Genomic DNA, 22,611 nt, shown 5'->3' with positions numbered 1-22,611 from the left:
CAGCCCCACCGCCACTACCAGATTGGATAGTGGCAAAATTCTTTAAAAAAATGTACCTTTAGGCTCCAAACCAAACCAAACTCTTCATTGCTCTAAAGTGGAAGGATCTTTGGTGAACTTAGTATGATTTGTGTTGTGTCCTCCTAAACACCATGTCTCTGAGTACAAAGCTCTCACCTGGTCCTCAGCTCATTATTGATCTTACCTGTCTTACCTGCAGAGAATCAGCAGCTGTAACCCTCACCACTCTTCCTTCTGAGCTCTTGCTAGACAGACTTCATCCCAACCCCATGTACCAGAGGATGCCACTTCTTTTGAATCCCAAATTGCTCAGCCTGGAGTATCCCAGGAATAACATTGAATATGTGAGAGACATCGGAGAGGGAGCATTTGGAAGGGTCTTTCAAGCAAGGTAAAGTTGCCCGTGTTAAAAAAAAAAATCCACCCACTGAAATACATTATGTCTGAAAAGTTACCAGACCATAACCTTGATTCTATGTAGTATGTATAACAGTTATTATCAAATTAGTTCATTCTTTACATCTTTCACCTTATTTGTATTGAGTACTGTACTTTGGACCTTGATTTTCCCTCTCTGCTGGAAAATAGGGTTGTGTATATGAAAAGAATCTTTATAAAACATTCCGATGATAAGCAATTAGCAAAGTTTAATCATATTTTCTTTTCAGAAGAGAATTGCCATACATTTTAAATAATCATTTCTCACATTGCTTTTAGTAAATACTTCTAAAATCTCTTCTATTTTCATTTGCTATAATCTCTACTTCATTTAAAATTTACTTTGAATTTCAGTTTAAGAACTCAGAGCCTGACGTGTAGATATTAAATGTTCACAGAATAGCAAGACAGAAAAGGGAAAAAATAATGCAAAAAGGCCAGAAAACAATGAGCTCAAGAAAGGAGTATGTATTGGGCCAACCCTAGCCCAATTAATGTCTTTGTGTGAATTGGAATAAAATACCCTCTCTGCATGGGTGTAGCTCCACAGACACACAGCTGGCCACAGAAAGTGGACTTGGTTTTAATCACCAGTTGCCACTTTGGGGCCTGTTGCTCTTGGGCAGGACACAAGCTTACCTCTACTCTTAGTGGCCCTGGTATGGAGGTTACATGATTAATGAAAATCTCATACAAATACTTATTGGAAACCAAAAATATGCAAGGCACCCTTTTAGGCTCTTTGGGGATATAAAGATGAATATGTCATGGTCCCTGCCTTCCAGGAATTTAGATTCTGGCCAAGAGATTAAGAAGTTAGGATGGTAATGATGATCCCATTGAATCTGGGCACTTTTGATTTCCTGTTATTTATAAACAATGCATTTTTAAACTTAATCTATGTTGAAAATAATCCCAGTGATTTTTCATTGGAGTCAAGGAGTTTTAAGTGTGACCTGCCATTGGCATCTTTCTTTTCTTCTGTGGCTGTGGGAAAGGCTGCGTGAGTATGGGGATGTGTATTAACGTGGGTAGTTACCACGTGACTATGTGTAATACTCCTGATCTTTGATTTCTTGCTAAATAATGTATCTCTCAGGGCTCCAGGCTTACTTCCTTACGAACCTTTCACAATGGTGGCAGTGAAGATGCTGAAAGAAGAAGCTTCAGCAGATATGCAAGCAGACTTTCAGAGGGAGGCAGCCCTCATGGCAGAATTTGATAATCCTAACATTGTGAAACTCTTAGGTATGAAAATATACGGGAAGAAATGTATTGCATCAGAAAACAGAGGCTTGCCCACTCTTTTCTCTTTCATACTTCACTTAAGTTTTTGCTTTCATTCCTTGATCAGAGAGGTGTCTCTGTTCCTCTCCACAGAATATTTTCAGTACCAGGCAGTAGACTATTTCATTAAATCACCTAAGTTCAAAACATTGAAGTTTTAAAAAATTTCTCAGAGAAATATTTTGTCATTTCATTAGCTTCCTTTTACCAATTTTATTTTAATTTTTAATTTAATTTATATAGTACATATAAATGCACTGATTGCTAAAGTCCCTGGAATTAAAAACTAACCCCAAAATAAACAAGCCAAGATAATAGCATTCTCATTTCTCTTCCTTTTTGAACAGACTTCTAACTTTTGCCTGAAAAAAATAATAGTTAATAATCTATTTTTATGCTGATGTGAAATTGCGACCATCTGATCTAATATTTCAAATTGTCCAGTTTCCCTCTCAAATACGGCAAGACTGTAGAATTAACAAATGTCTTCCTGGCACTAAATCTAAGGCTCTGTTTATATTAACTTTTTTTTTTCTTTCTGGAATGCACACTGTAAATTTACCTAAATGTTTTACTGCAGTAACCTGAAAATTTTCTCTAAGATCTTGGATTGTTTCTGTGCTCCTTTCCAAATTTCATACAACAGCTTCCTTATCATCCCTCTTCGGAAAGGAAGCAGAAAAACAGAGCAATTGCATTACATACTTAAAGCAAACATCCATCCATAAATTCATTCACCCAATATTTATGGAGTACTTGCTCCCCGGATATGTGGTAGGTGTATGGAATTTACAGAAGACTTAAGACATAATCTCTGTTTTTAAAGGGCTGGTAGATAGGATGCAGGATTAAGGATAAGGAATGATGGAAGGAAAATCGGATCCTGGAAAGGTCAGGAGCTGAGGCACCCTAGGAGAAGTGATATGTCAGCTGAATCTTAATAGATGAACAGGAGATGTGTACACAAAGAAAAGGGGGGTCAGGGTTCGACTATGATGGTCTCTACAGAAAACCAAGGCCCATTTTCTGATCCAGTCATTTGCTGTTGGACAAGTTTTTCCAGCGTATCACTTTAGAAACACAACCTCTAACAAGGGGCCTTATTTTGGTTCCAGGAGTGTGTGCGGTAGGGAAGCCAATGTGCCTGCTCTTTGAATACATGGCCTACGGTGACCTCAATGAGTTCCTCCGCAGTATGTCCCCTCACACCAGACACAGCCTCAGTCCCAGTGACCTGGCCCCCGGGGCACAGGCCTCCAGCCCCGGCCCCCCGCCCCTCTCCTGTGCCGAGCAGCTGTGCATCGCCAGGCAGGTGGCCGCGGGCATGGCCTACCTCTCTGAGCGCAAGTTTGTCCACCGGGATTTGGCCACCAGGAACTGCCTGGTGGGTGAGAACATGGTTGTGAAAATCGCCGACTTTGGCCTCTCTAGAAACATCTACTCGGCTGACTACTACAAAGCCAATGAAAACGACGCCATCCCCATCCGTTGGATGCCCCCGGAGTCCATCTTTTACAATCGCTACACCACGGAGTCTGATGTGTGGGCCTACGGGGTGGTCCTGTGGGAGATCTTCTCCTATGGCTTGCAGCCCTACTACGGGATGGCCCACGAGGAGGTCATCTACTACGTGCGGGATGGCAACATCCTCTCCTGCCCAGAGAACTGCCCCCTGGAACTATACAATCTGATGCGTCTGTGTTGGAGCAAGTTGCCTGCGGACAGACCCAGTTTCACCAGCATCCACCGAATTCTGGAACGCATGTGCGAGCGGGCGGAGGGGAGTATGGGTATCTGAGGTCAAAGATGGACAAATAGCATTCTCCAGTCTTCTCTCAGACTCTAGGATCCAGAAAAGTCCGATGCCAGAGGCCGAAGGAGACCCAGATAGGAAAGAACAGCAGCAGGCAGAGGTACCATGCTGTTTGTTTCTTAGAAAAATACTGGGCAGAACTCATGGAGTGGGTGGAAAGTGGGTGATGGGAAAGGCAAAGGAGCAAAAATGTCAGATAAGCGGAGATAACTACTCTTCCTCATGGGGAAAGTTTGTATTACATATTGTACAGGAAAGAATGTCATCCTATTCAGTTCCTGAATTAGCTGGCAGCAGAGTAAGACTCTGCTGTATTAAATTTTAATATGAAATGCAGTTGAGAGCTTCATTTTTAATGAGTTCATTCCTGTCCATTAGGAAAGTAGCGTATCTTCCTGTAAGAAATTAAGCTCAAGCACAGAAAACTACAAAGAAGGAAAAACCATTTATTTTCTCCTCACCCAAAGATGGGTGTTGGTTTTTTATTCAATTTCTTTCTTGAGTTTAATGCACACTTTTATATTTGTTTGTATTTTACAGTTGTGGTTTACTTTATTGATAGAGGGTTTCCAAGGAATAAAATGATAAATCAGCAAGGCTATATTCTTATTGTGATTTTCAGTTCCCTTTCTCTGTCTTTGTGTTTCTTCTATAGAAGTTTTTCCTGTGTGTGCTCTTGTCATGAATTTAATCTCCTTATTTTACTCCTACGGTTTCTTTTCTGAGAAAAATCTTTTGTGGCCAATTAATTTACCTTCTTTGAAAATTTTATTGGTACTTTTTTCTTTGCTTTCATCTATATTTCTTCCTTTTTTCAGAACTTGGTTCTTTTTTGGTTATTTAGCTATTTTTTCTTTTTATTTCATCCATATAACAAACATCCTGGCAGAAATAATAACTTTCTAAATAACACTGTGGACTGTTATGTATATACCTTTTGCAAAGTATTACCATTTTCTTCTGTAACTTGCTTTTGAAGCTACACATTTTAAGGTTGTCATTCATTAATTTTATTGCCACAGTCTATTAAATCTCTTTATAAACCATAGTTTATAATATGGGATTTCACAAGATGCTCTTGTGGCTTTGAGTTACTTCAAACCTGAGGTGTTTTTGTTTTGGGGGTTTTTTTTGTTTTTGTTTTTGTTTGTTTTTGTTTTTTGTTTTGTTTGCATTCTGACATTTTTTTCCTTCTGGAAACCAATTTGATAGGCAATAGAATTAATATAGGGACTGCTTATCAACTTTCTGCATGACTATTCACCTATCTTGTTACATCTTATGACTCTTAAAAAGAAAAAAAAAACCTCTGGAACTCAGATTCTTGGTGCACAAGATTTCTCAGTGGAGCCCACACAATGTATCTTTATCTGACGCTAACATGGTTAATATCAGTCTCTTCCTGATATAGTATGAACCCAAATTCTCCCAAAAAGCAAATAAACAGGGAAGAGAAAATAGCAGTCTACCCTATATCAGCTTACTTTCATTCAACCTAATTGGGAGTTAGGGCAATGGAGAAATGGTCTGAATTCTTGAAAGTAGCTTTTCAACTGCTTCTGGAAGGCTCTACCTGAAATCTCCAAATGCACCTGCATGCAACAACTTTGTCATCTTTGCTGGAGTTTCCATTTCTTGTTCATAGTCATTCCAGGCAACCAAGACAAAAACACAGACTTGTCCCTCCCTTTCACCCATGAAAACTCTATCGTTTGCTTTCTAAAATTCTCCTGCACACACCACCTCCCCTTCAATCCGGCTGCCCATTACTCAGACTCCATCACTGCCTGTTATCTCATCTTTCTCCCACTGCAGGGCAGAGAAGAGTCCATGGGCTATGACAATATGTGCTTACTAACAGTTCTGATTTACAAATAAGGCAGCCAGAAGTTAGCACTGAGACCTTGAGAGGTGCCTTAGGTTAAGTCATGACGGTAAGTCCAAAATTAAGACAGTCATCCAAAGGGCTAGATGAGGAATAAGGCTGTAGCATGAGTCAAACAGTCAACCAGCCAGCACCGCAGAAAATTTGGAGAGGGCCGCCGTCAAGTCTGGAACTTTCCCCTAGATATCCATAGCATGACATGTGAGTGTGTCATATATACTCTGTAAACTTCAAAGATGTCTTCAGGTTTCCTCAGCTGACAGAGTTTTATTATAAAAGAAAGGCATGGAATCAGGCCAATCAGAAAAGCTCCATAGAAAAGCAGGGTCAGGGCAGTTAGAGTTACTTGGAGGACCTGCCAGGGGGCTGGTGCAGCTGGGATCATGTTGCACCTCAGAACCAGGTTTCCATAGCCCCTTCTATCATTGGCCACTTTGAGCTGCTGGATAATTGCCTTTACTTTCCTGCTTCTTCCTCGTGCCTTGTACAGGCTCATGGATTCTCTGTCTGTGTGTCTTTTAGGCTCTGATATTCAAGGTCTCAGAACAAAAAAATCATAGAGGTATAGACAAGTACAGTGAGTGAATGAATAAGTGAGCAGGCAAGTAACTATAGCCATCCAATTTTTAAAGGAACTGAAAACTAAAATAACAGCTAGAAATCCCATTATAGTAACAGTGGTAATAAAAGTCATACCATCCGCTAGCATTTACTGAATGCTTACCATGTATATTCTAAGGCCTCTAAATATATATATTTTTAATTGAAGTAAATATATTAACTTAAAACATACAAAATCCCTGTGTTGTTAGCACTATCATTATACCCACTCTTTAGGTGAGGAAACAGGCCCAGAGAGGTTGTGTAACTGGCCCAAGCACACAGAGCAGCAGAGCCTAGGTTGTGACCAAAAGAGGCTGAACTCTCAGTCATCAAACGGAGGTGCTTCCGATGATTCTAGAGGGAACAATTGAATCACGATGACTCTGTGGAGGTGATTTATAATTTGCATGTAGTTTCAAAGCATACACCTTATCCCTTGTACTACTGATTTCCAATCCAAGTCTTTTCACTGAATAGCAAAAAGTGTATTTTAGCATTTTCAGTTTCATGAAAAAATCCAATTGATGGCATGTGTATTTTTTTTTTATTAGCTCTAAATGCATTTTTAAGTCATGTCAAGATCACTGTCTTATTAGTGCCCATCCCAAGGTTCTGTATCTCAGGAACATGGGCCAGTATTTACCAGTATTGTTTTCTATTTTAAATACAGATTTTTCCCCCATTGTAAAATCATCATTGTATAACTTCAAAGAGATCAGAAGAGAGACTCACGGGATCATGGTTACCAAGTGTCAGGACAGGCATCAGTGAAGCACCCACAGTGATATTAAATGGTTGAACATCAAATGTGACATGAGTTCCAGGGACTGCAAGTGGCACCAGAAGCACACAGTCCCCGGTATTGCAATAGAGCAGAAAAAAAAGAGCACTCCTTCCACTTTGCAGGATATTATAAACCTGTTCTATATCATTAACTATTCTTCTAAAAGTCCAGATTAATTTCTGAATAATATTCCATTTTATGGATATGCCAGAATTTAATTTCTTATTTTTAAACCACTTGAGTTTTTGAACTGAAAACATTTTTTTTCCCCAGTTTTCACTATAACAAACAATGCTGTATTGGTCATCCTCATTTGCACACGCCCATGATTATCTCCTTATGGAAGTTCTGAGAAAGGGAATATCCAAACCAAATAGCAACACAAAATTAAAGCTTTCGTTAGTTTTGCCATATTCTCTAGAAACACTGTTCCCATCTCTGCGTCATACAGCGGCTCTCATAGCCCTAAACATTTGCTGTCATACATAGAAAATTAATTCTCTATTTTTTAGAAGGCTTTTGTCTACTTGGTTACAGAAAAAGATGATCTCATTTTGATTTTATTTTTAAATGACTAGTGAGGTTGAGTTTTTCGTGTTCCTAGGTCATTTATAGTTCTTATTTTGGAAATTATCTATAACTCACTTTTCTATTGCATAGTTCATTTTCTAAGTGATTTGTGAGAGTCATTTTATTTAATAAATAGTAAACCTTTGTCATACTTTGCACAAAGTAAAAAATATATACATACTTTTATTTTAAAATAGTATTTGCTTTATTATTGCAAAAGCAATACTTATTTTTTTGAAAAGAAAAAAGAAGCAACAATATTCAAATAAAGAAAATGAAAAAACACCAACCAGTGGTAACTAACGTTAACTCATGATAAATATTGTTGCAGTCTCTTTCACGTAGGTAGGTAAATAGGTAGATGAGAGAGATTAGATAGATAGATAACCATTTAAAATAAAAATAAGATCATATTGTATTGTTTAAAGCTTTGTTCTTATCACTGAGTGTATCAAACATGTTCAATATCAACAAGTATTCATGTGCAACATCACTTTTGAGGAATGAATAATATTCTATTACGTGAACTTACAATTTAACTATTATTCCATTGTTGGACATTTGGTGTATTTCTATTTTTCATTATAAAATACAGTATTTTGATAATCCTGTTGCTAAATTTTGTGAGCATCTATCTTGAGTGATTTCTTTATATATAACTCCTAGAAATATTGATAGAATTTCTAGATCAAAGGGTATATATGCTTTTAATGCTTTAATACATTGACAAATTACCTTCCTGAATTATGTTATCAATATATAATCTTCCAGCTAGATAAGAAAGCCTTTTTCTTTCAACTTCACCAATACTGAGCATGAGTGTATTAATAATTGCCAATATAATATTTTAAGTTTTTATTTTGTAGTTTTTGCTTACATTTCTTTAAATAAGATAAGGCTGAATGTTTTTTCAGTGTTTTGAAGACAGTTGATTTACTCTGTGATTTGCCTTCTACTGTTATTTTCCTATTGGGTATATCTCTTTATTATTGCTTTATGAAAACACTTTATATATTAAGGAGTTAAATTTTATCATATGTTTCAACCACTTTTCTAATGTTTAAAATGTGTACTTCTATTTGTCTTTTACTATCAGATTTTATTAATCAGGAAAGAATGTTGAATTTTCAGTCTATTGAGATGACTGTGGCTTTTTCCTTAATCTGTTAATATGTAGAAATGTAAGAATTGATTTCATACTGTTGAAATATTTTTATGTTCTGGGAATAAACTCTCTTTGGGTGTCATATCAGTCTTCTAATTTACTACCAAATCTGTTTTATTAACATTTATTTGCATCAGTATTTATAAATTTATGAGATTAAAAGTTTATCATTTTCTTCTCTGTTATATTTTGGTATCAGTATTATGATACTTTCCAAAACTTAGGAGTTTCTTCCTCTGGATCTTGGTTAGTTTTTTAAAAAAATTTACTTATTAATAAAAGCAATACATACATATTATCTTTTAAACACTCCTAAGAAAGAATTGTACAAATAAAAAGTCCCCTCTTCCAAATCATCTCTAGTTCCAGTCTAAGTACAAACCACTCTATCCATTTCTGGTTTTGGTTCTGCGGGCAATGACCACTGCAATTCTAACAAATACATGTCTATCTCTTTCTGAATTGATCAATTGAAAAAGGTGTGTAATATCTCCCTTCATGAAAGATGGGCAGGTTAGAGCACTTTAGCTTAAACCCCTCTCTATTTTCTGAGTTATGTTAGTTAACTTATTATCAATTATATTATTTATCATTGTAACTTTAAAAAATATACTTAAACATCAGTCCTCCCAAGGCAATGGACATGAAAGCAAAAATAAACAAATGGGACCTAATAGAACTTACAAGCTTTTGTACAGCAAAGGAAAGCATAAGCAAAACAAAAAGACAACCTACAGACTGGGAGAAAATATTTGCAAAATTATGTGACTAACAAGGGCTCAATTTCCAAAATATACAAACAACACATACAACTCAATAGCTAAAAAAACAAACAACCCAATCAAAAAATGGGCAGAAGACCTAAATAGACATTTCTCCAAAGAAGACATACAGATGGCTAACAGGCACATGAAAAGATGGTTGATATCACTAATTATTAGAGAAATTCAAATCAAAACTACAATGAGGTAGCACCTCACACCAGTCAGAATGGCAATCATTAAAAAGTCTACAATTAGCAAATGTTGGAGAGGGTGTGGAGAAAAGGGAACCCTCCTACACTGTTGGTGGGAATGTAAATTAGCATGGCCACTGTGGAATACAGTATGGAGGTTTCTTAAAAAACTAAAAATTGAGTTACCATATGACCCAGCAATCCCACTACTGGGCATATACCCAGAGAACACCATCATTCAAAAAGACACATGCACTCCAATGTTCATTGCAGCATTATTTACAATAGCCAGGACATGGAAGCAACCTAAATGTCCATCAACAGATGAATGGATAAAGAAGATGTACATATATACAATGGAATACTACTCAGCTGTAAAAAGGAATGAAACTGGGATATTTGTAGAGTCATGGATGGACCTAGAGACTGTCATACAGAGTGAAGTGAGTCAGAAAGAGAAAAACAATTATCGTATGTTAATACATATATGCAGAATATAGAAAAATGGTACAAATTAACCCATTTGCAAGGCAGAAGTAGAGACCCAGATGTAGAGAACAAACATATGGACACCAAGTGGGGAAAGCGGGGGGTGTTGGGGTGGGATGAATTGGGAGATTGGGATTGACATACATACATTACTAATAAGAAAAAAAATATCAAATTGTATGCTTTAAATATATGCAGTTTATTGTATGTCAATTGTATCTCAATAAAAGTTCTTAAAGAAAAAAAAAAAAAAAGATACATGCACCCCCAATGTTCATTGCAGCACTATTTACAATAGCCAGACATGGAAACAACCTAAATGTCCATCAGTAGATGAGTGGATAAAGAAGATGTGGCATGTGTGTGTGTGTGTGTGTGTGTGTGTATGTAATGGAATACTACTGAGCCACAAAAAAGAATGAAATAATGCCATTTGTAGCAGCATGGATAGACCTAGAGATTATCATAAGTGAAGTAAGTCAGACAGAGAAAGACAAATACCATATGATATCACCTATATGTGGAATCTAAAATATGACACAAATGAGCATTCCTACAAAACAGAAACAGACGCATAGACGTAGAGAACAGCACTGTGGTTGCCAAGGAGGAGGGGGGTGGGGAGGGATGGATTGGGATTTTGGGATTAGCAGATGCAAACTATTATATAGAGAATGGATAAACAACAAGGTCCTACTGTATGGCACAGGGAACTATATTCAATATCCTTTGATAAACCGTAAGAATATATGTAAAGCTGGATCACTTTGCTCTACAGTAGAAATTAACACAACATTGTAAATCAAATATAATTCAATAAAATAAACATTTAAAAAATACACTTAAAGGCTACCCATTGATTCTGGACTATGTTAGATGCTATTAAAACTCCCACACTTTCTTCTACCACTTTTTCTCTCCCTGCTACGTTCTATCACCTGTTTCTATGCTGTACAGCCGTTTTTATACTGTCCAGCTGTTTCTATGCTATCAGGATCTATAATGTTTGCATTTTCTTCTGCAACGAATTAAGATTTGAGTGTTGACTCTAGGCTGACTCTAAGCATGAAAAAAAGAAAGAAACAACGCCTACAACAGTGTGGTTATGTAATGCTTATGCATTGCCACAAAAATAGTGGTATTCAATTACTTTAATTTTATAGTATATTTTAATATCCATTAATTCTTTCTATTTCCTCTATATTATGGATGAAATATCATTTAAAATACCACAGAATTTTATGTTCTCTTCTGTTTTTTACATTTTGTTTCTTCCTCTTTCTTCTGCCTCCTTCTCATGCTTTTGTTTTCCACGAATGTTTGGGTGATGGTTGATTTAACATACAACACTGCAAATGAGAGTTGTTTTGATTGATATTGGTGGCAGGAGTGTAGTTCCTCTGCAATTTTGTTGGAATGTTTATGCAGCAAGGCCCCTCTTTAACAGGATGGCTCCCTGTGGGCTCTGCGTATGTGGTTCGTGGGGAGGACACAGGCAGGCTGAGTTAGAATCCCCGCAGTTGCCAAAGCGATAAAATACTCTACTCTGAGGGTATAATACTTTGGTATATTTCACTCCTGGAGAGAACTGTTATTCCTTCACCCCTTCCAACCCCTGTGAGAGTCTAAGATTCTCCCCCTATTCTACTCTGCCTCCCTACCTAGATTCAACGCACACAACAAGCGCCCTTCCCAGGGCAAATCTTCCAATCTTTTCAGAGAGCATTTCTTGGCGCTCCAGCTGGCGGGGAAGCTTCTCAGTCCTCCTGTTCTATATATGAGCCTCGTGTTGATCACCCTGACTGACAACCCAGAGCCCATTCCTGCCCTCTGCATCTGCTGACTCAGAGCCTGGAGTCTTTATTTATGTGAGATCACTTCCCACCTCTCCTGACAGCTGGATCCTGTGTGCTGCAGGCTGTAGTTTATCATTTCCTGTGTTATTCATGAATAAGAACATGAGATACCTCCTGCTTTCCAATATTTGTCAACACGATGGCACGTAGATTGCTTTCGGCATGTACATGGATTTCTTATTCGCATACGTTTACTGTCACATCGATGAAGTCTTGGGAGGAAAGCAAAGGAGAGGGTCAGTCAGCCTACCATCTTGATCAAGAAGCCTCTCTGAAATAGTTGTCATTTAGGAATTCCCTGCTAACTCCTCCTCAGTCTTCTTTGTTGATTCTTTCTTTCCTCCCTCCTTCTCCCAGCCTTTTAAGATTGGAAGATGCCATGGCTCAATCCTTGGGCTGCATCTTTTGTGAGTGGTCTCCCTTAGTGATCACATCCGGCCATCTCATTCATGGCTGTAAATACCACCCATATGCCAAAATTTTTATCTTTAGCACAAACCTCTCTCCCCAGTTTCATACTCATATTTCTAATAACCTTTTATGCATAAGAGCTTCAGATTCTCCTCCCTATAGCCAGGCTCTCTGCTCTATTTCTTTGCTTGATCTACATTCAAAGCTGTGCTTCACGGCTTGGTGTTGCCTCTCATGTCAGGGAGGAGTCTTAGCGCCTCTCCAAAATGGGAGCACACTTGGTGTCCGGGTGCTGCTGCAGACTTGGTACTTTTTCTCAGGAGGGCAGATTGTGTCCACTTTAATAGCTTCCAATACCCTCTCCCATTTCTTTTACAGCTGGTAGAAATTCAACAGTTTTTTGCACGGAGCTGCTACCCATTCCTGATTTACAGCACTGATACACCTGTTTCCTTTTAAATACGGTTTAGGAGAATTAGGGAGGGAAGAACTTGATGCTGTGCTCATTTCACCACTTTAACCAAAATCTTCCTTGTTGTGGGGAGGATTTACCCTGTTCTTGTGGATTCAAATCTTCACAGAAAATATATTTTAGGTCACCATTCTTTTTTCTTTTTTTTATTTATTTTTTATTTATTGGCTGCATTGGGCCTTCGTTACCGCACCTGGGCTTTCTGTAGTTGCAGAGAGCAGGGGCTACTACTCTTCGCTGCGGTGCACAGGCTTCTCATTGCAGTGGCTTCTCTTGTTGCAGAGCATGGGCTCTAGGCACGTGGGCTTCAGTAGTTGTGGCACATGGGCTCATTAGTTGTGGCTCATGGGCTCTAGAGCGCAGGCTCAGTAGTTGTGGTGCACATGCTTAGTTGCTCCACGGCATGTGGGATCTTCCCGGACCAGGGCTCGAACCATGTCCCCTGCATTGGCAGGTGGATTCTTAACCACTGTGCTACCAGGGAAGCTCTCAGTTCACCACTCTTTTACTGGTTTTAGATTTAGTTAAGTAGCACAGACACCGAGATATATGCATGTATAGACCTTTACTTAGGTCCTAATCACCATAGAAACAACAGCACCACTCACTCAGTGGCTTTTGGTCCTGTGAGTCATCAAATGGTCATGATGTAATCAGAAATTACAACAACCGGCAAGACTCATAGGTGTGAGGGTCTGATTTTTTAAAAAGTCTTTGCCACTCAGCCATAAAAAAAGAGTGAATGCCATTTGCACCAACATGGATGGACCTAGAGATTACCATACTTAGTGAAGGAAGTCAGACAAAGACAAATACGTGATATCACTTATATGTGGAATCTAAAAAAAATGATACAAATGAACTTATTTACAAAACAGAAATAGACCCACAGACAGAACACAAACTTATGGTTACCATAGGGGAAAGGTGGGGAGGGATAAATTAGGAGTTTGGTATTAACCTATACACATTAATATATATAAAATAGATAACCAACAAGGACCTACTGTATAGCACAGGGAATGATACTCAATATTTTGTAATAACCTATAAGGGAAAAGAATCTGAAAAAGTATATATGTGTGTGTGTGTAACTGAATCACTTTGCTATGCACCTGAAACTAACACAACATTGTAAATCAACTATACTTTAATAAAAAAATAATTTTAAAAGCAATAAAATTAAAAATTAAAACAATTTTTAAAAAAGTTTTTAAAGTCTTTGCCAGTGCATTTCTTTTTTTTTTTTTCCTTGACTTTATTTATTTATTGCCTGTGTTGGGTCTTCATTGCTGCACAAGGTCTTTCAGAGAGAGGGGTTACTCTTCGTTGCAGTGCGTGGGCTTCTCATTGCAGTGGCTTCTCTTTGTTGCAGAGCCCAGGCTCTAGGCACACGGGCTTCCGTAGTTGTGGCACATAGGCTCAATAGTTGTGGCTCTAGGGCTTTAGAGTGTAGGCTCAGTAGTTGTGGTGCATGAGCTTAGTTGCTCCGCGGCATGTGGAATCTTCCCAGACCAGGGGTTGAACCTGTGTCCCCTGCATTGGCAGGTGGATTCTTAACCACTGCACCACCAGGGAAGTCCTGTTGGTCCATTTCTTACAAACAAAGATATATGTGTGTCTAGATGTTTGCCTTGCCTTCTAAAAGATTATGTCATCTGAGTATAAAGCAAAATAAAAGTGGAGAGAAATAATTACGACTTCTCAACCTTTACATGTCTTCCTTACTGGATCCCTCTTAATTGAAAACTTCCAAGAGATCCAAAAGGGATACTTATTCTTATAAGCTTCGTCATCATACCTGTAATTATGCAAGTAACCATCATTCCTCTCCTTTCAAACCACAGCCTCTGGAAAGTATAGCCACATTTAGAATTGTGCCCATAAGAAGAGAAGCCACCTGTACTATCTAAAGTTATGTCAGAGAGATGCTACCCACAAAACACACCAGACTGAGATATACACACTATCATTTTCTGGGTGTGCTCTTAACTATTTAGAGCTGTGATTAAAATTAGAAGTACTGGCATGACACTGCTTTCGAAGTTTTCTTTTTTAGCCATGTTAGCACCACAGTGGTTTGTATGATGCTCCTTCTTATTTCACTTGATGCTTTACTCAAGGATGGACTAAACATATGATTTGCTGTCAACACCACTTTTGCTATCTTGGTTTTTAAATTATGGGGATGTATTATGTTTAAGGATCTTAGGGAAGTCTATTGAGCATCATGTATTCAATCATTTTACCTTCATTCATCTAAGTCACCTTTCTCAGGTGAGAAGAATGATCTCAGGATCACTCTGTCCACATCACTCTGCTCAAGTCACTTTGGTTATTGTAACCTGATAAAAGAACCACTCTGATTTCAGCTATCCCCCAAACTACTCTCAGTGGTGACAGGCAATGAGGGATAAAATAAATGAAGAAGAGAGAAAGGCCTATAGAGGGGTGACATTGAGTGAACAAAGAACCACAGTTAAATTCAATGTCTAAGAAGGTAAAAAAGACCAGGAAATGCCTGAGGAGTCATAAATTTTTAGTTTTAATAATAAGCCTCTAATTTTTTAAGGAAAATTTCTTTATCTCAGTTTCTATGGCTGACAAATCCAGTTTCCAATTATGAGATGGGTTTTCCAAAGCTTGATGAAATCACAGTTTTTAATTTTCAAACACAAGACAATTTTGGAAGGAAGCATGCCTCTACTCATCCAATTTTTTAAAAAATTTGGAGAAAATTCAATTTTTTTTCTCAAACAGCTCTTTTATTATTGCAGTACATGTGAATTTGTCTAGCACTTGCCCAGAGTTTATCATGACTAGGCAAATCATTACATCTACAGCACAATCAAAATGGATGGATGACTCCAAGATACCACATCTCTAAAGGAAAAACCATTAATCCTTTAGCATAAATCTTTTACACTAAGATTCTTCACTTTAGAAATCAACACTTAGGGGAGGGTGGGGGGGACTTGAGGGAGGGTGGGGGGGAGTCAAGAGAGTGAGGGAATACAGGGATATGTGTATAAAAACAGATGATTGAACTTGGTGTACTCCCCAAAAAATAATAAATAAATAAAATTAAAAAAAAAAAAGAAATCAACACTTAGATTTTTTTCCTTAAGATTGCCTTGTATTATTTAATAGCCTGCCAGTTTTCCACTAACAATAAATTTGAAACAAATTTTTAAATTTTAAAAATGAACAATTAATTTAATGGCTGTATAATAAACCATTATATACATGTTGCCTAATTGTATCTAGACAGACAGCAGATAGAGCAGCAAAAGACATGGACTCAGACACTGACTCAAATCCCAGCAATTGACTTAATCCCTCTATGCCTCAATTTTCCTCATTTCTAAGATAATAATAAGAATAAGACCTAGTTCATAGGTTGCTGGACGAATTAAATGGGTTAATAGGTGGACAAAACTTAGGAAAGTGTCTGATACATAGCAAATACTATCAAGAGTTTTGCTAATATAATTGTGTCTAATTTTTACTATTATATAGGAAGCTGCCATGAACCATAGCTAAATCTATAGCTGCCATGAACTATAGCTAAATCATTGCACATATCTTTTTACTGTGTCCTAAGAATACAATAATAGAACTGGGTCAGACTCAATACACATTTTTAGGAATGTTAATGTATGTTGTAAAATTACCCTCCAGAAATCTTACAACAATTTACGCAATCAACAGCAACGTATGAAAGTAACAATGTCTTATACTGGCTACCTTAGAATGTCACCAAGTTTTAACGTTATCCATTTTGATAAGAGAGACATTTTATCTCCTTGCTTTAATATGATTATTTTTTAAATTCCTGGAGACTGTGGATTTTTTTCACATATTTTTATCAACTTTTTTTTTTGGTCATTTTGTAAATTGTCAAGTACACGCTACTGTTTCTTTCCCACCGATTGTCCTTCATCTGTTCAGTTCTAGTTTTTGGAATCCCTATTAGAACGCATAACTCGGAAATGCTCGTTACAGTCATTATCTTTCCTCTCATTGCATTAATTTCATATCAGTTTCCTCTGGGGTAGGATAAATGTCTCAATCTGATTTTCTTTTTTCTTTTCTTTTTTTTTTAGCTCTTTATTGGAGTATAATTGCTTTACACTGTTGTGCCAGCTTCTGCTGTAAAACAAAGTGAATCAGCTGTATTTATACAAATATCCCCTCCCTCCCCCAACTCCCTTCCACCCTCCCTAACCCACCCCTCTAAGTCTTCAGCAATCATCGAGTTGATCTATCTCTATTATGCAGCAGCTTCCCACTAGCTATTTTACATTTGGTAGTGTATATATGTCAATGCGACTCTCTCACTTCGTCCCAGCTTCCCCTTTGCCCCCCACCCCGTGTCCTCAAGTCCCTTCTCTACATCTGCGTCTTTATTCTTGCCTTGCCACGGGGTTCATAAGTACCATTTTCTCAGATTCCATATATATGTGTTAGCATATAGTATTTGTTTTTCTCTTTCTGGCTTACTTCACTCTGACAGACTCTAGGTCCATCCACCTCACTACAAAACACTCGATTTCATTCCTTTTTATGGCTGAGTAATATTCCATTGTATATATGTGCCACATCCTCTTTATCCATTCATCTGTTGACAGGCATTTAGGTTGCTTCCATGTCCTGGCTCTTGTAAACAGTGCTGCAATGAACATTGTCATACATGTATCTATTTGGATTATGGTTTTCTCAGGGTATATGCCCAGGAGTGGGATTGCTGGGTCATATGGTAGTTTTTTAGTATTTTTTAGTTTTTTAAGGAAACTCCATACTGCTTTCCATAGTGGCTGTACTAATTTACATTTGCACCAACAGTGCAGAAGTGTTCCCTTTTCTCTGCACCCCCTCCAGCATTCATTGTTTCTAGATTTTTTAATGATGGCCATTCTGACCAGAGTGAGGTGATACCTCATTGTGGCTTTGACTTGTATTTCTCCAATGATTAGTGATGTTGAGCATCTTTTCATGTGTTTGTTAGCCACCTGCATGTCTTCTTTGGAGAAAAGTCTATTTAGGTCTTCCACCCATTTTTGGATTGGGTTGTTTGCTTTTTTGATATTGAGCTGCATGAGCTGCTTGTATATTTTGGAGATTAATCCTTTGTCAGTTGCTTCACTGGCAAATATTTTCTCCCATTCTGAGGGTTGTCTTCTTGTCTTGTTTATAGTTTTTTTTTCTGTGCAAAAGCTTTTAAGTTTCATTAGATCCCATTTATTTATTTTTGTTTTTGTTTCCATTATTCTAGGAGGTGGGTCAAAAAGGATCTTGCTTTGAGGTATGTCATAGAGTGTTCTGCTTATATTTTCCTCTAAGAGTTTTATAGTGTCTGGCCTTACATTTAGGTCTTTTTTTTCCTTACGATCTTCATTTATTTATACTAATCTTTTTAACTAATTTTTCTTGGAGTGTAGTTGCTTTACAATGTTGTGTTAGTTTCTATTGTACAACAAAATGAATCAGCCATACACACACATATATATATATCTATCCTCTCCCTTTTGGACTTCTTTCCCATTCAGGTCTCCACAGTGCATTAAGTACACTTCCCTATGCTATAGAGTAAGTTCTCATTAGTTTTCTACTTTATACACAGTGTGTATATATGTCAATCCCAAACTCCCAATTCATCCCACCATCCCTTTGTACAGTGGTATTCATACATTTGTTCTCTACATCTGTGTCTCTATTTCTGCTTTGCAAATAAGTTTATCTGTATCATTTTTCTAGATTGCACATATAGGTGGTATTATATGATATTTGTTTTTCTCTTTCTGACTTACTTCACTCTGTATGATCCATTTTGAGTTTATTTTTGTGTATAGTGTTAGGAAGTGTTCTAATTTCATTCTTTTACATGTAGCTGTCCAGTTTTCCCAGCAACGCTTACTGAAGAGACTGTCTTTTCTCTATTGTATATTCTTGCCTCCTTTGTCAAAGATAAGGTGCCCATATGTGTGTGGGTTTATCTCTGGGCTCTCTATTCTGTTCCATTGATATATATTCGTTTTTGTGCCAGTACCATACTGTCTTGATCACTGTAGTTTTGTAGTATAGTCTGAAGTTAGGGAGCCTGATTTCTCCAGCTCCATCTTTTCTTCTCAAGATTGCTTTGGCTATTTGAGGTCTTTTGCGTTTCCATACAAATGGTAAAATTTCTTGTTCTAGTTCTGTGAAAAATGCCACTGGTAATTTGTTAGGGATTGCTTTGAATCTGTAGATTGCTTTGGGTAGGATAGTCACTTTCACAATGTTGTCAATCTGATTTTCTAATTCACTACATCTCTTATCTAAGGATCCAATCTGCTTTTAAATATTTCCATTGCATTATTTGTTATTTTTATTGAATTATTTTTAATAATAATGTATTCACAAGAGACAGCTTCTAGAGGCTATAAAAATCTACACAGCAGACTTCTGCTTCCAGGGAGATGTACTTTTCCCCATCCCACCCACTAAATATAACTAAAAACCTTGAACATCACATATGAAACAAACATTAGACTATGAAAGGCAGAGAGAAGTAGGCAGATTGGCTCAGAGGAAGGAATTACACAGTGGTTAGTTCCCCAAATTTTCCTTTGGCTTCAAATATCTCAGATTTGGAGCTAAAGAAGCCTGGAAGCCCAAAACTACCAATGGACATACACCCCTAAACGCTCTAACCAAAGCCTGTTCTCTTTAGCCAGGAAAACAGGCAACCTAGTAAGACAGAAAATTTCTAAACAATAATTGCTCTATTCCAGCCAAAGACCACAGAAAAAACAGAATTCATTCTCATCCAGGCCAGCAAAGGCTGAATGGAGGTCTAGACTTCTAGCCTCACCCATCCATAATGGGGGGCTCAAACCCTGCAGGAGTAGCCTCAGAAAAGTCTGAGTGAAGTCAGGAGCTAAGATTTTCATCCCCACTGGGTTCTAACTGTGGGTAGAGGAAGCATTTAAGGTAAGTATATTATAAACAGGGGAGGCTAGAAGGATGTAAAGTGAAGCAAAGTTTCGACATGTCATTTAAACTGTAGAATGTCAACACCAATAGACTATGATAGGTTACATACAAACAGATAATGGAACATGTGGAACAACCACTACCAAATTATACAAACAGATATACTTTAAAACACTGCTAGTAAATCAAATCAGAATTCTAAAAAAAAGTTCAAGTAACCCACAGGAAGTGAAAACAGAAAGAAAAAACAGAACAAATAGAAAGCAACAAACAAAATGGCAGGCTTAAACCCTAGCATATTAATGATTATATGAAGTGCGATTATTGTGGAATTTTCAATGTTTAGATGGGCTTCCTGTTCAAAATGGGAGATGAAGCACATGTGTTTGCCTCACCACCTGGGGTCTCAGTGGACAATAGATTTTGATACATTTCTGGAAGACAGAAAGCAGATGGAGTCATGCTGACAGAAAACAGAACACAGGAAACAAAAGAAGGATGCGGTAGACATTGAAACCATTTTTCTCGGCTAAACCCTTGAGACTATTTCCCCAGATCTACTAACTAAAGTGTTATCACCTTACAAAAGGGAAAATTCAGGCCCTATGGATGGTGATCTTTCTGTTGTCAGTGTCTGGGCCCTATCAGTAAATATTTTGACCACTACACCTAATAACAAATCTTCAGTCATTCCTTCCTCCAACCTATCCATTAATTTTTTGTTCATTCATTTCACCAAGAGTCACTGATTCACTCCTAAATGCTAGGCACTGATGCAGGTGCTGGGGAAACAGGAGTGAACACAATGCACAAAGTCCTGGATGTGGTAATTTGCATCCTAGTGGAAAACAAACAATACACATGAAAACAAACATATAAAGATCATGTTAAATAGCAGTGAGCGCTATAAAGGCAGAGACTGTACACAAACTAGTCTATTTCCTTCCACCGCTCACCACAAACAAATGTATTAACAATTGAACTGCTACAGCATTCCAAGGGCTGTCTATATGACACCTACACCAGGTGATGGGGCCCTCATCGATATCCACAAGTGATGCAACTCTAGATTCCCATGCTTAGGATGTGCTTCCCGGTACCACTCCTAGGTCACTGCTTTAGGTCAGGTTCCCTAGGTGCCAGTGATTTATTAAGGAAATGTTCCTGGGGGAAATCCTTAGGGAGGGAGGCAAAAAGAATTGGGCAGCAAAGAAGCTGGGCAAAGGGGTGGTGTCAGCTGAAGTGTGACTCACCCTGGCTTCACTGGGAGCATGAGTTATACCACAGAGGTTGTCCTAGCCAGAGGCAAAGGCCACTGTACTGTTCTGCCTGTGCTTTGGTCAGCCTTGAGCTAGAACCTGCCCTAGGGCAGGCAGGGGAGTGGCGGCAGGAAACCTGTCAGGCATCACCACTTGAGACACATGCTCCAGTCAGTGGAGGACAGTCCTCTAGAGAAAGGTGTTGGTTTAGCAGCTGGGGGATGGGTTTTGGAGCCTAGGAAGGGAGATCTGAGTGGATCTTTAAAGCCTCTGCTGTACCACTTTGGTCTTCTGTTCTGCCATTCTGAGTATTCTACTAGATGAAATTCTTTTCCATGTGTTTCCCAGACAGTCTTCTCTCATGGATCACTAATCCAGATTCACTTACTTCTATCTTGCGAAATAATCCTCAAAGTTTCTGACTTGTAGATGACATCTTTCCCTAGTTTCCATTGCTAATACGGTACATAAATCCTCTCACTGGACTGTTTTGTTTTTGTTTTGTTTTTTGACTCAATCAAAATTTGGAAGAGGAGAAAGCATTGAAAAATGATACAAATGAACTTATATACAAAACAGAAATGGACCCACAGACATATAAAACAAACCTATCGTTACCAAAGGGGAAAGGGGAGGGGGATAAATTAGGAGTTCAAGATTAACATAAACACACTACTACATATAAAATAGATAACCAACCAGGACCTACTGTATAACACAGGGAACTCTACTCAACGTTTCATAATATCCTATGAGGGAAAAGAATCTGAAAAAGAAGAGATACATACATATGTATAACTGAATCACTTTGTTATATACCTGAAACTAACACAACATTATAAATCAATTATACTTCACTTAAAAAAAAAGGATTAAATGGTATGCTGAAATCACTATCTTGAATTCAAAGTCTGAGTTTCCTGATTTCCTGAACTTTCAATTTGGAAATGTTTTTATTATCAGGTTTATTTTTATGGATCGATCTTGTTAAAGAACCATGACACATTAGCATTTTATGTTGAACACCTCCCTCCATACTGCTAGTAGATATGACATCAATCCTCGTACCACAATCAATCTTTTAGGTTGGTCCAGGATCCAGCCTTCCTTTCTTGTTGAAGTGTAGCAGGAAAGAGCTAAATTGGACTCCAGTTGGATCTGTTTCTTTGACTTTAACCTTCGCTTTTGGTTACTTTACTCACACACGATGGCCTGCCTCGGGGAACCCTACCCATCTGTGAAACTAACATGTCCCTTCCCCAAGGCTAGTCATTCGGGGAGATGTTTTGCAAGACTGATAACCCTTTTTATTTTACTTCTCCGTCTCTTTCTCTGATTCTATAAAAGAAACTGGCATCCAGACCCCAATAAGATGGTTTTAAGTAGACATTAGTCTGCCATCTTCTGGGTTTGCCGGCTTTGCAAATAAAGTCATATTCCTTGCCTCAACACCTCGTCTCTGATTCATTGGCCTGTCATGGGTCGAGCAGAGTAAGCTTGGACTCAGTAACAGAAGCAGCAGCTGAACTTCAGGGGAAAGAAGGAACGCTCCAAATTCAACCTTAACTGGCTACCAGATGAATGAGATGGAAACTGCCTCGCACACCTTTTCTCTATGCAATACTAAC

General features: G+C 38.0%; 1 protein-coding gene across 5 annotated transcripts in view; it reads left to right on the top strand.

The window, feature by feature from the left end:
* MUSK (muscle associated receptor tyrosine kinase) overlaps positions 1-3,544 on the top strand; it is an 88,385-nt gene extending 84,841 nt beyond the window's left edge. For all 5 annotated transcript variants that reach the window (XM_057722827.1, XM_057722825.1, XM_057722824.1 and 2 more), the window contains 3 exons: positions 221-412; positions 1,559-1,707; positions 2,862-3,544. In XM_057722827.1, the coding sequence (XP_057578810.1) occupies positions 221-412; positions 1,559-1,707; positions 2,862-3,544 (1,024 nt within the window). The remainder of the gene's footprint in view (positions 1-220; positions 413-1,558; positions 1,708-2,861) is intronic.
* The last annotated feature ends 19,067 nt before the right edge of the window (positions 3,545-22,611 follow it).

Source organism: Hippopotamus amphibius, chromosome 2 (assembly GCF_030028045.1).
Source record: "Hippopotamus amphibius kiboko isolate mHipAmp2 chromosome 2, mHipAmp2.hap2, whole genome shotgun sequence".
Taxonomy (NCBI): domain Eukaryota; kingdom Metazoa; phylum Chordata; class Mammalia; order Artiodactyla; family Hippopotamidae; genus Hippopotamus; species Hippopotamus amphibius.
Note: the sequence above shows the minus strand (reverse complement) of the source record. Positions and strands in the feature narration are given on the sequence as shown.